Source organism: Nicotiana sylvestris, chromosome 7 (assembly GCF_000393655.2).
Source record: "Nicotiana sylvestris chromosome 7, ASM39365v2, whole genome shotgun sequence".
Classification (NCBI taxonomy): domain Eukaryota; kingdom Viridiplantae; phylum Streptophyta; class Magnoliopsida; order Solanales; family Solanaceae; genus Nicotiana; species Nicotiana sylvestris.
Genome location: NC_091063.1, coordinates 141,228,515 through 141,244,315, shown reverse-complemented (window position 1 = coordinate 141,244,315; position 15,801 = coordinate 141,228,515). Strand labels below are relative to the sequence as shown.

Sequence of the window (15,801 nt, the reverse complement as noted above, 5' to 3'; positions counted from 1 at the left end):
TTGAGGGGCTATAGAGGGTAGTTTTCTCTATTAAAAAAAGGGGCCACCTAGCATACTTCAGCGCTTCAGACCTGGACCTAGTGTATTGGGCCCAATTACTTTATCTTTTACATGATATATCATGGCCTATTAGTTCCAAAAAAATACTACTAATTTATTTACTACTAATAGATAAATACTACAATCCAATTAGCCTGAAGGTAACCTAGCAAGCAACTAACAGTGATAAAACTCTTGGCTTGCTAGTAATTCAAATACAACGAGTCAGGAGATGAAATAGGCGTATGACAAAAATTAACCACTATACCAAACTAAAACCCCTGGATCTACTTGACTTTTAGCTTACAAGAAACATTTCTTACTTCAAAATTAATCATTTTACCATTTATCATAAAAGTTACAAAATCAGATATTACACGTTCCCCAAATCAAACTGGTTCAAATCATTACATAGTCATCAAGAATCTGCAATACAAAAGGTTCAAGGGTTACCTGACTTGTAACAAGATGAAATTCAGTAGTGAAAGGCCAGAAAATCAGCAACAAAGACAGTAGAAACAACGACGAAACATCAGTGAATCCGTGTTAAAAAAAACAGCCCAGAAGTCTCACTAAAAGTAGTGATTTTTTAAGATAAGGAACTCAAAATCAAACTCTAATACTCTTATATGTTTCTGAAAGATTTTGCACTCTAAGACTCAACCAAAAACTCACAATATGCAGCTTACTCTTTATATGTTCAGCTATTGAATTTTTTTATGTTTTTGTGTATTCAAACCAACTCTCAAGATGTTCTCTCAGTCTAAAATAGAGTGTCTGTATTTTAGTGTAAATAATTACCTCTTTAAGTAGGAAAAATAAGTCCTTTTGGACAGATTTTGGTTCACCAAAAATCTGTCCAAAAGGACTAACTTTTATGTACCAAAACAATCCACTTTTCGCCAAATGCTGACACAAAGCAGAGCAGTTGTATTTCCAGCATGCCTAAACAGTAAAAGCAAGCTAACATGTACTTATTTCATGATTAACACATTCTAACTTTCAGCTTTACACCAAAACAGTACCACCCTATTTGATTCAAACTAAACCAAGTAAACAAACAACTAGCATTCACAATTGAACTGCTAAAGCATACACTCTTAGATTGCAACTAGAATGAGGATTCAAATGAACTAGATCAAATCGGTTCAACCTACGCAAGTTAAGATAAAGCGACTAATACTAAAATCTATTATATGAAGTAGAAGTTAAACAAACATTATTGAATCGTTGACGAAAGATAACATCGACGAAACAACTTGCTAGATGAACACTGATTTGACAACACTAAAGATTAGCTTGGTTAATAACAATCTGATAAAAAAAAACTAAACCAGATAGTGATAACCAGTTAAATAAACCTAAACTCTAATTAACAAACAACAAACCAAAACAGAAAAAATTAAAATCAGAAACTAACCTATTACTATTAAAAGATCAGAAATTAATTAAAGGGATGACACTTATACCAATCGAATCTGCTTGAACTGTTCGAGCCACGAGAAGACGCCGGAGATGTGAAGGAGTAGCTGCCCGACCTTGAAACACTCATTTCACTCCGGCAAACGCTAAAACAAAGGGATTCCAGCATTGTGCCGGAAGGAAAAGAGGGTTCTTGTATCGAAAGAAACGATGATGGAGAAATAGTAGCGGCATAGGCGACGAGCAGTGTGATGGTCGACGGTGATGGTCGGGTTTCAGAGGTAAAACTAGAGGGAAAGTGTAGATCTTCTGGAGATCTATATGTTTATGTGAAGTTTGTGTGGTGGGGTGGTTGGATTTACCGTAAAATCTAAGAGGGAAGTAAGAGGCGGCTATCTAGGGTTTCGCTTTCACGGAATTTAGAGGGGGTTTTGAGGATTTGGGGCTGGGATTAGGAGAGAGGGTAAAGAGAGAAAGTGATTGGTGTAGCTTTTATGGGCTTTGGACGAGGTCCGCCGGGTGTGGCGATTTCCGACCGGCGGAGATGGGCGGCGGAAGGCTAGTCTCTAAGAAGAGAGGAGAGAGTGAGAAGAGAGAGAAAGAAAAAAGAGATAAGGGGGAAAAATAGGGGCAATTTTTGGCTTCCTTAGGCTTTAAATACCTAGGTGAGAGATTAAATTAGGATTGTTGGATCAAGTCAAGATGGGTGGCTAAGATTAAATCTTAGCCACTTAACCAAAACGATGTCGTTTTGGCGCGTCTGGTTGGGGCCTTGAGCTGGGCGGGTCGAATGTAATTGGGCCGCAGATTTGGTCCATGTTTTGGGTCAATTGTGCTTAAAAACCAACAAAATCAATCCATATTAACCCCATCACTCAATATTTAAGAACTCTAATTCTAATAATCTACAAACGCATACAAAATAAATTTAAAAAAAGGTATAATGTAGGAGAAAAGATAAGGCAAAAATTAGGTATTTATAATAATTTGTATATATTCTATGAATTTCACAAAATAAATACAGAGTATGCATAAAAACTACTGGGTTCTGCCGAACCCGTAAGCAGAAGGCTAGCTCCGCCCCTGGTAGGCAGTGGTCACTTTTTCTTCCCTTGTTGTTTTAACCATACTCAAAATTCATTATACCCACTAATCCAGATTCGAGTCGAGTGAACTCAATAAGGAGGTAAAACATTTTCTATTTATAAATTTTCTATTTCTAAAGCTCGAATGAGAAATCTCTAATTAATATTCGGATAAATGTCAACTATCTTTATTGCACCTCTCAAAACAGTATTGTGGATTACCATATCGATATTTTGGACTTTCCAGAACATATTATTCTAAGGGAAAGAATCAGGAATGCCCATAAAAATTACAATAATTACACACCACTATCTAAACCAAATTATTTGCCCGATCTTACCGATCATTTGAGTTTTCGGGCATGATTTCGACTTCCAGCTTGATGGAAAGTTCAATTAGTGATGTTTACACTTTTCCCTTTTCTTTCACCTTTTTTTTAAAAAGAAAATCTTTTTCTCTTTTACTAATTTCATTATTTTTCCCTAAATTGTTTTTATCTTTTTTACCAGAATCTGATTTCACTCACTTTTTTGGCTCCTTTCTTTTCGATTTTTTTAATTTATTCTTTTCTTTTTCCTCTATATCAAATAAAAAAGGTTAACTTATATAGTATTGTTTTTTAATTTCTAAATGAATTATCATAAAATAAGTTAAACATTATATTATTTTTTTACCTTTTCTTTCATTTTCAACTATTTTTTTAAATATGTAAATTATTGCAAATGTTTCTAGCATACAAAATACTACAATAATATATTAGTACAGCAAAATAGAATATCAATATAATAAAATTACATATTAGGTATATTACTATTTTATGTTTATTCCTATACCTACTTTCTGTATAGTGAATAATTACCTCCATGAAACTCCATCAAATACCTCATTTAAGAGAAAAATAGAAATCAGAAAAGCTCTAGTAACAATTTGAAGAAAAAAATCAGTTACAAATATTTAAAAATTCAAAAAGGATCAAATTATTATACTATATATTATAGCAATATAATATTGAAATATATTATATATTATTGAATATATAATATATTATTTTGATATTATAGTATTCATTTCATTTTCTTTTTGTGTAATAAATAATACCTCCATGAAACTTCAACAAATACCTCATTTAAGAAAACGTTTAAAAAATAAAATTATGAGAACTCTGTTGAAAAATTAGCAAAGGGCCCAGTGGTAAATTTCAAAAAAATTAAAAGGACCAAATTGTAACAACATACTATATACTGCAATAGTATTCTATAACAATATATTGTATATTATAATAGTATACTGTTGCAATTAATAGTATACGTTTGAATTTCCTATCATATACCAAAACAGTATGCGATATATCATTTTCGTATACATTATAAATTTATCTTCTTCGCTAGTTAAACTCTTTGATCCAAATTCCAAAAATCAACTCTAAAAACTCCACCTAATTGACTTAAAATTTAGCACAACCTCTAACCAATAGTTCAAATACACCCTAGTCAAAATCGGATCAAAACAACTACAAACTCAACAAGCCTAGTTTATGAATTTCAAGTTTCAAGATCCTTCGATGGTGGAGGTGATTTTATTTACAAGAAATCTCTAAAAATTCAATCAATCGAGAAATCCTCAAGATTCACTAACGGTTTGGTCACGAATTATGAGACAATAAACTTCAACACAAAATGCATCAATTGAAATTTTTTTAAGATTCAACAAATCAGGTGTTAATAATTAGTTGATCGAATGAATAGATTGAAGTTCAACGAGAGAAACTAGACAGTTCGTTAAGAGAAAATTCAGGAAAGAAAATTGAGGAAAAATGGCCGCCGTCGGAGATAGATCTGTTGCTAAGCAAAACGTAGATACAAGTTTCAATAGTAGGAACATACTGCTGTAAATAATTTGCCCCAAATATATAGCTAATGTAATAAAGTCTTAATTTTTATCCGTGAGCCTCTATTGTTAAGAGTAGCCTAGTTGACATTAGTTGTTATGCTGGAAATTGTTAAAATAGCACGGTCTAGCCAGTTTTCAGACTGATCATTGAAAAATAGTCGGCGTTTGCCAAGTTATTGAAAATAGCCACTATTTTATTGCATCAGAGAGCGGTTCAGCATAATATACTGGAGTTCGGTGCACCTGTGTATGAACTTCCAGCATATTATGCTGGACCGGTATACTTTACTGGCTCCAGTATAATATACTGGTGACTGGAGCACCGGTGCCCCGAACTCCAGTATATTATGCTGGACCGGTATATTATACTGGAACTCCAGTATATTATGCTGGAGTATTTTTACGGATTTTGAACATTGTTTTCGTTTAGATTTATCTTTACATGAAAAATGTCTAAATTTTGATTACTTTTGAAACCGTGGCTATTTTTGAATGAGCACTTGTAAATCTGACTATTTTTGGATTTGTCCCCAGGAAATTGGGGCTATTTGCCCTAACTCCTAGTTTTTTCTCTCTTTTTTGAGTTGTACATATTTTTACTTGGTAAATAAAAGCTTTAATTACCAATAAAAAAAATGTTATAATGTTTAAGATGGGTAGGCACAGGTAATTACATATAGGAATTTTTATACAAATAGCTGACCATAATAGATGTTTATTTTTTCTAGTCATATACATAAATTATATATATATATAATATATACATATAATACATAAATTATGTATATATTATATATTTACTGGCTATTATTAGTTTAAGTGATAAGATGTGCGGCTATTTGGATTAATTCTTCTTACATTTATTTGGATTGTCTGGGCATTCATTATAGTTTTGCCTTATTATTCTAAGCCTAACAATCAGAGGCTAATTGGGCCGAGCGTTGTTAACATAAAAAATTTCGGGAGAAATTTAAAAATAGTCAGATTTATAACTGGTCATTCAAAAATAGTCCGATTTTAAAAGTAATCGAAATTTAGCCACTTTTCATGTAAAGATAAATCTGAGCGAAAACACTGTTCAAAACCCAGAAAATACGCCCGTATATTATACTGGAGTTCCAGCATAAGTATGCTTGAACTCCAGCATATTATACGGGAATTCCAGGATAACTATGCTGAAACTCCATCATAATATGTTGGAGTTCCAGCATAAGTACACTATAACTTCAACATAATATACTAGAGTTCCAGCAAGTATAAATGTCCAGTATAATATACTGGAGTTATCAAAGTATACCGGTCCAGCATAATATGCTGGAGTTCGTACACAGATGCACCGAACTCCCGTACATTATGCGGGACCGGTCTCTGTTGCAGCAAAATAGTGGCTATTTTTCATTGACTTCATAAACGATGACTATTTTTGAATGATCAGTCCGAAAATTGGCTATACCGTGCTATTTTAACGAAAATTTCTGGATCTGTGGCTGGGTTAGCCCAACAAGTTAAACATTTTCTTCTCTATGGACTTCAGCCCCTGTTTACCCCGTAGAAGTAGGGGTGGACATATATCGGGTAAAACCGATAACCCGAACCGTTAATTCTTTATTGGGTTATCGGTATTGGGTTATTGGGTTAATGGTTCGGTAACGGGTTAAAATTTTTTTTTATTGGGTTATCGGTTCGGGCTCGGTTTGCATTTTTGTTATTGGGTTAAAACCGATAACCCAATAAGAATGATATAATTTACTAATTTACCCTTAAGTATATACTAGGGTTATTCATTTTCCTAATTCCCTCTTCAGTCTTTAGTCTTCAGTCATTTGTCTCTCAGTTCTCATTCTTGTTTCCGTCGTAGCCCCCAAGAGTCAAGACGCAAGACTCACCACCAGTTCTCCGCCAGACATCAGTAGATACTGCACAGAAGTGGGAGCGTGCTTTTGTTAAGAAACAACAAAAGTTGGCAGTTTACACGTTCTGGCAGTTTGATTTCTTTGTTTTATATATTGCAAATTTTTTTAGTTGTTTTATGTTATCGGGTAAACCGATAACCGAACCGATAACGATATATAACCGATTAACCGATAACCGATAACCAATATCTTATCGGTTTGGTTATCGGGTTATGATATTTGTAAACCGATAACCGATAGGCAAAATCGATAATGTTCAAAACCGAACCGAACCGAACCGACCGATGCCCACCCCTACGTAGAAGTTGGGGAGCTTTACACAAATAGCCAATTAAATTCACTGTTTACTTTTTTGTCGATATTATATAAAATCTACACTAATTATACATAATTATATACATATTAGATAAACAGCTGTTTAGGTCAATTCTAGGGAAGTTGTTAACCTCCAAAGGAACACCTTAGTGGAAACAAGATGACATTATTTGTGAGTCATAGTATCACAACTCTGAGTATTTTATACACTTCTGTTAACTATATTATATTAAAGAAAAGGTGACAAAAATTCTAGCAAAAAACTTTTCCTCGTTCTCCCTAAGGATGTCTTCTCCGACTCACTGAAAATTTACATCCACAAGTAACTCCTTACTTTATTTTTGGCAAAAAGAAGAAAATAAAATACACCTAAAAAGTGTCCCTTTCGAGACTAGAGTGGCACTTAATTAGCATGTGCTGATTGTTCTTTCGATAAAAATTACTAGTAATATTATGGTACCAACTCCCAATTGAAAAATATACCAATACTAATAATAATAATAATAAAATATCAGTATATATTACAATTAGATGATGTGACTATGTGGGACCCTTAATTCGACTTTCTATCTACTCAATCATGCAATTGAGGACCCTCCTTTAGTCCTCCTTTACAATTGCACAATAGTACTCACTGAAATTGGAAACTTTATAACTAGGGTTTCTTTGGTCTAAATGTTGTTTACATGATTTAATTTTAATATTTTGGTCTTAAATCAAATCATAACTAGGAATATAAGATCCTGGAAAAGTATCACACTCTTGTGCACCACCATTTAAATTACGGAAAAGTGTCAAAACTACCCCTAGGCTATTGGAGTTGGTACAATAATGTCCTCCGTTCACCTATTTTGAAAAAATTGCCCTCACCGTTATCTTTTCGGCTCAAGAATGCCCTTACGACTAACGGCCATGTTAGATAAAAAAAAATTTAATTAATTTCCACGTGTCATAACGGAAAAAAGATCAAAACTTCCCCTAGACTATTGGAGTTGGTACAATAATACCCCCATCTCAAAAAATCTCCACCCTCCCCCACCCCTCTAGCGTGTGTGCGTCCCTCTAGCGTGTGTGCGTCCATATTCTTCTTGTTCTTCTCATCCTTTTTTTGACCTTGCACTCTATTTGAGTAATCACTACAAACATCATTAAAGTTTTATTTTCTGACAACCAAAATTTTTTGTCACCAATACTTAACGTCATACAACTTTCAAAGACCCCGTTAGGCAAAAAAAACTTAATTAATTTCCATGTATCATCGCCCCAGTGGCCTAACTTAAGACTCACCTAAATTAAAATAAACTCACCCACATTCTAAGACCCTTTTCCTCCGTTTCTTTCTCCATTTTCTTTTAAAAATTATTCCACCAACTAGAACTCTCATACATCCATTTTTTCCCTAAGCAAACAAAACTCTCTCGTATAGTTAATCACCTTCTTCTTACTATTTCTTTGTATATTAAATGTACACATCAATACTCCTATTTTTTTCCATCACAAAAATACCATTCATCATCAATTTAACCGTCTCTTTTTTAAAATTGGTAGTGTTGATATAACCTGAAGAGCATCCTTGTACAATAGGTTAATTTATGGACATGGTCGAATGTTCAGACTATGGTGAGCCAATGAAGAAGAAAAAGGTCGAGGTCCGAGCAGAGATCAAATAAATCATTGGTATAATCAAAATTGGATGCGGAGTTGTCACAAAATATACAACAAAAAATATTACAAATGCTCAATGATCATTACTATTGACACTCTGTTAGTGTTCATATATTCAGGTGAAAGTTGTATGACGTAAAATATTGGTCATATGATTTCAATTAACTCTTAAAAGCTACATGGTGGCACAACAAATATAATGTTGGCAGAAAAATAACTTATTAAACCATAAAATCTTACAATGAAGCATTAATTTCAAAGAGTATCTGATTTCACTCAGAAAATTGATTTAATAAAAAATGTTAATTTAAAAATTAAATTAAAACCGAAAAATCTGGGATGAAGAGGGAGATCCGTGGGTGTTGAAGTGTGAAAATCTAAGACGGAGTAGGCTAATAAGTGGATATGGGGTGAGGTTTTAATTTAAGCCAATTGGAAATTAACAAATAATATAATAAATTTTTTTCTTAATCAAAATAGGGCTGTTAGTTTTTAGGGTATGAATGGACCGAAAAGTTGACGTTAGGGGCATGAATGGGCCAGATTTTTAACGGTGAGGGCAATTTTTACAAAATAGGCGGGCGGAGGATATTTTTAAACTTAAGCGAATAGGTTAGGGGCAGTTTTGGCCTTTTTCCGTTTAAATTAATATGTAATCTAGTGAATTCGATACTAATATATTTGATACATATCATGTGCGGATTCAATTTCAAATGTATCTGTTTCACAATTCTGAATACCATTTGTTGGCTCAAGTAAAGATTAGTTTTGAAGACTAACAAAGGAACTAAGACATGAACCAGGTCCATCCTAGTGGAACACAGATATGAATAGACTAAAGCATGCGAGATGCATGTGAAGGAGATGGATTTAACTTGAAAAAAGTAATATCTCCTGACCATGATAGAAAAGGTTGCATAGTGGATAAGGAGAAGGACTCCTTACTCAAAAAGAACACGGTTTAAGAGAAGGATGGAGTTAGAGGTTGAGATCAACTAGAACTCTTCCACCAAGGAAGAGTATCATCAGAATTCTAGTCAATCTCTATTTACTAAATTTATAAATATTAGTGTTGTTCTTTTTTACAGAGAATGTACATAAGCAGAAGTTAAACGTGAATTGAGAGCAAAATAGCAAGGCAATTTTGCAAGCAGTTCGTGTGTGATTCAAGCATGCAAATCTGAAGCTACTTGAACCAAATAGAAGAACCAGTTCCAAGTATCTGTATTTTATTCTAGTTCAATTGTAGTAGGTGATTTCATATTGTACCTTTAAGCTTTATCTAGAGGCAATTGTAATAGGTACTCAGATTTTTCAAGTTAGAGTTAACTTGAAGTTGTCGCAAAAGTTAAGGCTTTGTGCTACAACGGGATTAGAGATAGTCCTAGGTTTACAAAAGAGTTTTTGTAAATGCAGTTTTTGGCTCAGTGATTTTAGTGGAGAGTTTGAAAAAATCCTATTGGAAAGTAGGTCGTAATTTTTTCACCTTTTGAGCCAGGTGTTTTTCACGTAAAATCTTTGTGTTCTTTAATTTCTGTACTTATTATTCTGCAACAGTAGTAGTTGGAACGCATAGAAGAACCAGGTCCTTCTATAATCAGGTTAAGCAAAAAATTGGACGCCACACAAATCCCCCCCCTCTTGTGTGGTATTGAAGTATAAAACATCATTTGGTATCAAAGCAGGTTATCCTTGAAGAGGCTAACACCTTAGAAACAGATCAAGATGAGTGCACCACCTGGAAACTAGGAAGGACAATTCACTGTTAGGCCTCCACTCTTCAATGACCAGTACTACTCCTGGTGGAAAAACAAGATGAGAGATCACATCAACGAAGAGGATTATGAACTATGGGACATTATTACTGATGGTCCCTTGGCTACCATGAAGAACAATGATGAAGGAGTGGATGTGCCAAAGACTAGAGTTGACTGCAATGCTGAGGACTTGAAGAAGTGGGAAAAGAATGCTAAGGACAAGAAATGGCTTATGTGTGGACTTGGTCTAGACGAGTACATCAGAATTCAAATATGTACTACTGCTAAGGAAATTTGGTACACTTTGGAAGTGGCTCACGAAGGAACTCCTCAAGTAAAAAGATCAAGAGGAACACTGTTGTACTCTCAATATTCGAATTTTACCATGAAGGAAGGAGAAACCATCCAAAAGATGTATACAAGGTTCAAAACACTAACAAATGAACTTAAGTCTCTTGGAAGGGTTATCCTTAAGAAGACAGGGTTGAGAAAATTTTGACAAGGGTTTTGCCAGTTACTTGGAAAAGCAAAATCAATGCTATTTAGGAAACAAAGAACATTGTCACTCTCAAGTTGGACGAGCTAATTGGAAATCTCATTGACTATGAACATATAAGGTAAACCATGAATATGGATGCACCCAAGAAGGAAAAGAGCCTGGCTCTCAGAATTGCTGAAGGTGCAGATCTAGAGGAGGATGAAATGGCTATGATCACGAGGGATTTCAAGAAGTATCTAATGAGAGGAAAGGGTTCTTCAAGAGATGTAACTTACAACAAACCAAGGGTCCTTGAAAAACAGACCAACGAGGGCTATTACAAATGTGGTAAGACTGACCACATGATCAAAAACTGTCCTCAATGAAAAATTAAATAGAAGAAGGAAAGGGCTGAACGAAGAAACAAGAAGAAGGAACAGGTTCATCACAAGGAAAACAAAGGATCAACAAAGACTATGGTTGCGCTTGGGGAGAGAGCTCAAATGAGGATTCAGAAGATGGAGATAGAGATGAACAAGTACTTATGGCCATTGGAGAATCTGATGAGAAATCAGAGGTAAGTGTGATTCATCTCAAAGACAAGATTAAATTTTTGTCTAAAAAAGTCTATCTGAGTTACTGCTAGATTTCATTGAAGAATCTGAGGTCATAAACAATGAAAAGGACCAATTGTCTAAGAAATTTGTAATCTTGAAATCTAAGTGCAAAAATCTGGAACTCAGGGCTAGTGAAAGTGGTAGTAAAAATGCTGAATTGAAGAACCAGATTCTTGAACTCAATTCCACTATGCTAGAGCTTAGATCTGAAAATTTAAAACTGAAATTAGGAACAGGTAAAAAGAAAGTTGATCACACACATCTCACCTTAGAAGAAAATCTAGAAAAAATAAAGGATGAGTTGTACAAAAAGGATGAGCAGATAAGAGTCTTAAAAAATGTCTAACCAAGGTTAAACATGAACTAAACAGAACTTGTAAATGGAATAAGTCCTCTGATGCACTATCATGGATACAAGAACACCATAGTAGCAATAAGAGAGGACTTGGATATGGAACCCTTGCACCTAAGTGGGATCCCAAAAGCAAGTGCATCACACTTCTTGAGAACAAAATTTGCACATATTGTGGTAAGACTAATCACTACAAAAATGAATGTAATGCAAAAGAAAAGGCTAGTCAAAAGAACAAAACTTTTGTTCAAGGGAAAAACAGGCTGTCAGGATGGGCTAAAAAAGTTTAAATTCACCCTTTTGCCTATAGAAAGGGACCCAAACTAGTTTGAGTTCCTAAGACTAACCCCTGATTTCCTTTTGCAGGTCCAAGTAAAGGGGAGTAGTCAAATATGGTATACGGATAGTGGCTGCTCAAAGCATATGACTGGAAGCAAGAACCAGTTCCTTTCACTTGAGGACCTAAAATGAGGTAATCTCTCCTTTGGAAATGGTAAGAAAGGTGAGATCATTGGGGTTAGAAAGGTAGGTAAGACAGACTCACATTCCATTGAGAATATCTACTTGATAGATGGCTTGAAATATAGCCTAATTAGTGTATCACAACTGTGTGACAGAGGTAACTTGGTAACATTCACCTCTACCAAATGTTTTGTGATAAATCTTATCACTAACAAGATTGTTTTGCAGGGAAAAAGAGTAAACAATCTATACATTGTAGATCTGTTCACTTTTTCAGAAAATGAACTCATTTGCTTAAGTATATTGGACAATGATCCCCTTATTAGGCACAAAAGACTTGGACATGCAAGTTTAAGTCAACTCAACAAATTAGTCTCTAAGGACCTGGTGATAGGGCTTCCTAACATCAAGTTTAAGGAAGATAAAGTTTGTGAGGCTTGTGTAAGAGGGAAGCAGGTAAGATCCTCTTTTAAATGCAAGAAAGTGGTAAGCACAACCAGGTCGATGGAACTGGTTCATATGAATCTCTATGGTCCAATGAGAATATTAAGTAGAGGTAGTAAAAAATATGTGATGGTGCTTGTTGATGATTACTCTAGGTTTACTTGGACATTATTTTTAACATCTAAGGATGAAGCATTTGACATGTTTACTTCTTTTGTTAGAAAAACTTAGAGACAACTAGGTAATCAACTTGTATCAATTAGGTTTGATCATGGAACTGAATTTGAAAATGCTAAGTTTGCTGAATTTTGTGATGAGCATGACATAGATCATAATTTTCTGCACCTAGGACTTCACAACAAAATGGAGTGGTTGAAAGAAAGAATAGAACACTTGAAGATATGGCTAGGACTATGCTTATTTATAGTAAACTGTCTCATAGCTTCTATGCAGAAGCTATAAACACTGCATGTTACATCATTAATAGGTGCATGACTAGACCTCTGGTAGAGAAGACTCCCTACGAGTTACTTAAAGGGAGAAAACCAAATATATTCAGTCTTAGGGCATTTGGATGCAAGTGTTTTGTGCACAACAATGGAAAGGACTCCCTAGGTAAGTTTGATCCCAAAAGTGATGAGGGAGTATTCTTGGGATATTCTTTATATAGCAAAACTTATAAAGTATACAACAAAAGAACTATATGTGTAGAATAAAGTATACATGTAGTTTTTGATGAAACTAACATTGTTTCTGAGAGACAGGAATATGAAGATGAAGCTCTTGGGCTGGTAAAAGGTTTAAATGAAGTCACAACCCAAGTTGAAGCTGCACCAAAAGAAGGAACAGGTAATGGAATATAGGGCTGCTTATTGGGCGGATTGGGCAGTTATTTACTCTTAACGGTTTGGCTTATCGGCTATAGGCTTTTAAATTTATTAATCTGCTAGCCACGTGATAAGATATTGGGCGGATCAGTATCGGTTTAGCTCTTATCGGGCAATTATCGGGCGGTTTATCGGCCTAATTCAATCTATATTGCGTGCATTACATCCCAAAGCAGACTACATTAACGCCTACTATTAACGCCTAACATATGCCCATTGTTAACGCCTAGAATAGAGAAATGAGTATTTTATTGTGTTGTATACATTACCGTTAGAGTCTTAGAGACACAGATGGATTCTAATTTAATCCCGAAAAATGCAGTATATGAAAGCCAAGTTGTACTAGACTCATAATGCTTACTTTAGAAGTTAGCACTAATATATATTTCCATTGTTGTGTATTATAATACAAAATGCAGTTAGACTTAATAGGAAATAAGCAAATACACCGGAAGTCATACCGAAGTATGGGGATTCTGAATGTCACCAATGCGTTGTGATGGTTAGTTCATAGCTCTAGACTTTAATCTAGGACCATCAAAGAGGCTGAATTTGGCAGAAGAATCACTGTGTATTATATATATATATATATATATATATATATACACACACACACACACACACACACTTAGCGGGTTAAAGGATTATCCGTTAAGAAAATTGAATAATCCGCCCCCAAACCGATAAGCCGTTAATAAAAAAATTTCAATCTGTTCCCCGTCCGTTAAACCGTTAACCCGATACAATAAGCCATTAAGCTTCAGTTTTCGTTCGGTTTTCGGTTTCGGTTCAATTTTGAACACCCTTAATGGAACAGGTTCTTCCATCTAGGGCAACCTGACAGGGGGAACTAAATAAAGAAAAACTGGATCTAATTCCCAAATGGAACCTGTCCATGAGCCTGTTCCTCATCAACAAAACATGGGAGAAACATCAAACAGAAACCAGTTGGTTGTGAAACCTTACAAGTATCAAAGTTCTCATCCCATTGAGAACATAATTACTAATTCAACTTCTGGAATTAAAACTAGATCTCAATTAAAGAATCTTAATGCTTTCGATGCTTTCCTATTTCTTATTGAACTTAAAAATATTGCTGAGGCTTTGCAGGATGCAGACTACGTAAATGAAATGCAAGATAAACTCAATCAGTTTGAAAGGAGTCAAGTTTGGCATCTGGTTCCAAGACCCAAGTACATATCAGACATTGGCACTAAATGGGTCTTCAGAAATAAACTTGATGAAGATGAAACCGTTACAAGGAACAAGGCAATGTTGGTGGTTCAAGGTTATAGCCAAGAGGAGGGCATAGACTATGATGAGACCTTTGCTCCAGTTGTAAGGTTGGAAGCAATAAGACTCCTCATAGACTTTGCTGCATACATGGAATTTACTCTTCACCAGATGGACGTAAAGAATGCCTTCCTAAATGGCTACTTAAAGGAAGAAGTGATTGTCAAACAATCTCCAGGGTTTGAAAGCAAGGAGTTTCCGGATCATGTATACAAACTAGACAAGGCACTCTATGGACTCAAGTAGGCTCCTAGAGCATGGTATGAACGACTATCTAAATTCCTGCTTAAACATGGCTACAAGAGAGGTAAATTGATAGCACTCTATTCTTGAGGGTAAAAGGTAAGGATCTTCTTGTAGTACAAATATATGTTGATGACATAATTTTTGGGGCAACCACTGAAAAACTAAGTAAGGATTTTGCTAAACTTATGGGGAGTAAATTTGAAATGAGTATGATGAGTGGGCTTAATTTCTTCTGAGGCTTATAAAAAATAAAACTCAAATGGTACCATGATCCATCAACAGAAATATGCAAAAGAGTTTACTAAGAAGTTTAAAATGGAAGAATCAAAGGAAATAGACACTCCTATTGCAACAGCCACAAAATTGGACATAGATGAACCCGGTTCATATATTGATCAGAAGTTGTATAGGGGTATGATTGGTTCACTTTTGTATTTTACTGCTAGTAGACCTGACATTATTTTCAGTGTAGGATTTGTACTCGATTTCAAGCAAATCCAAAAGGAATCCCACTTGACTGTTGTCAAGGGAATATTGAGATACTTAAAAGGTACTACTGACCTTTGCCTTTGGTATCCAGAAGGTAGTAACTTTAACCTAGTGGGATATGCTGATGCTGACTATGCAGGTTTCCTAATGGATAGGAAGAGAACCTCAGGTATGGCACACTTTCTTGGTTCATGTCTTGTGTCATGGGCTACTACAAAATAAAATTCAGTGGCCTTATCTACTGCTGAAGTTGAGTATGTTGTTGCTACTTCCTATTGTGCTCAATAGCTGTGGATCAAATAGCAGTTGATGGATTTTGGTATTGAAGTTGGTTGCATCCCTATTTTCTGTGATAACACTACTGCTATTAGTATGGTTAAGAACCCGGTTCATCATAAGAGAACTAAGAACATAGATGTTAGACACTATTTTTTGAAGGACAACTA

The 15,801-nt window shown here is 34.9% G+C and overlaps 1 protein-coding gene across 1 annotated transcript; it reads left to right on the top strand.

The window, feature by feature from the left end:
• Positions 1 to 10,145: 10,145 nt before the first annotated feature.
• On the top strand, positions 10,146 to 10,586 carry LOC138873860 (uncharacterized). Its single transcript, XM_070152345.1, has one exon. It carries the CDS (start codon positions 10,146 to 10,148, stop codon positions 10,584 to 10,586), a length of 441 nt encoding a protein of 146 aa, XP_070008446.1.
• Positions 10,587 to 15,801: the final 5,215 nt, after the last annotated feature.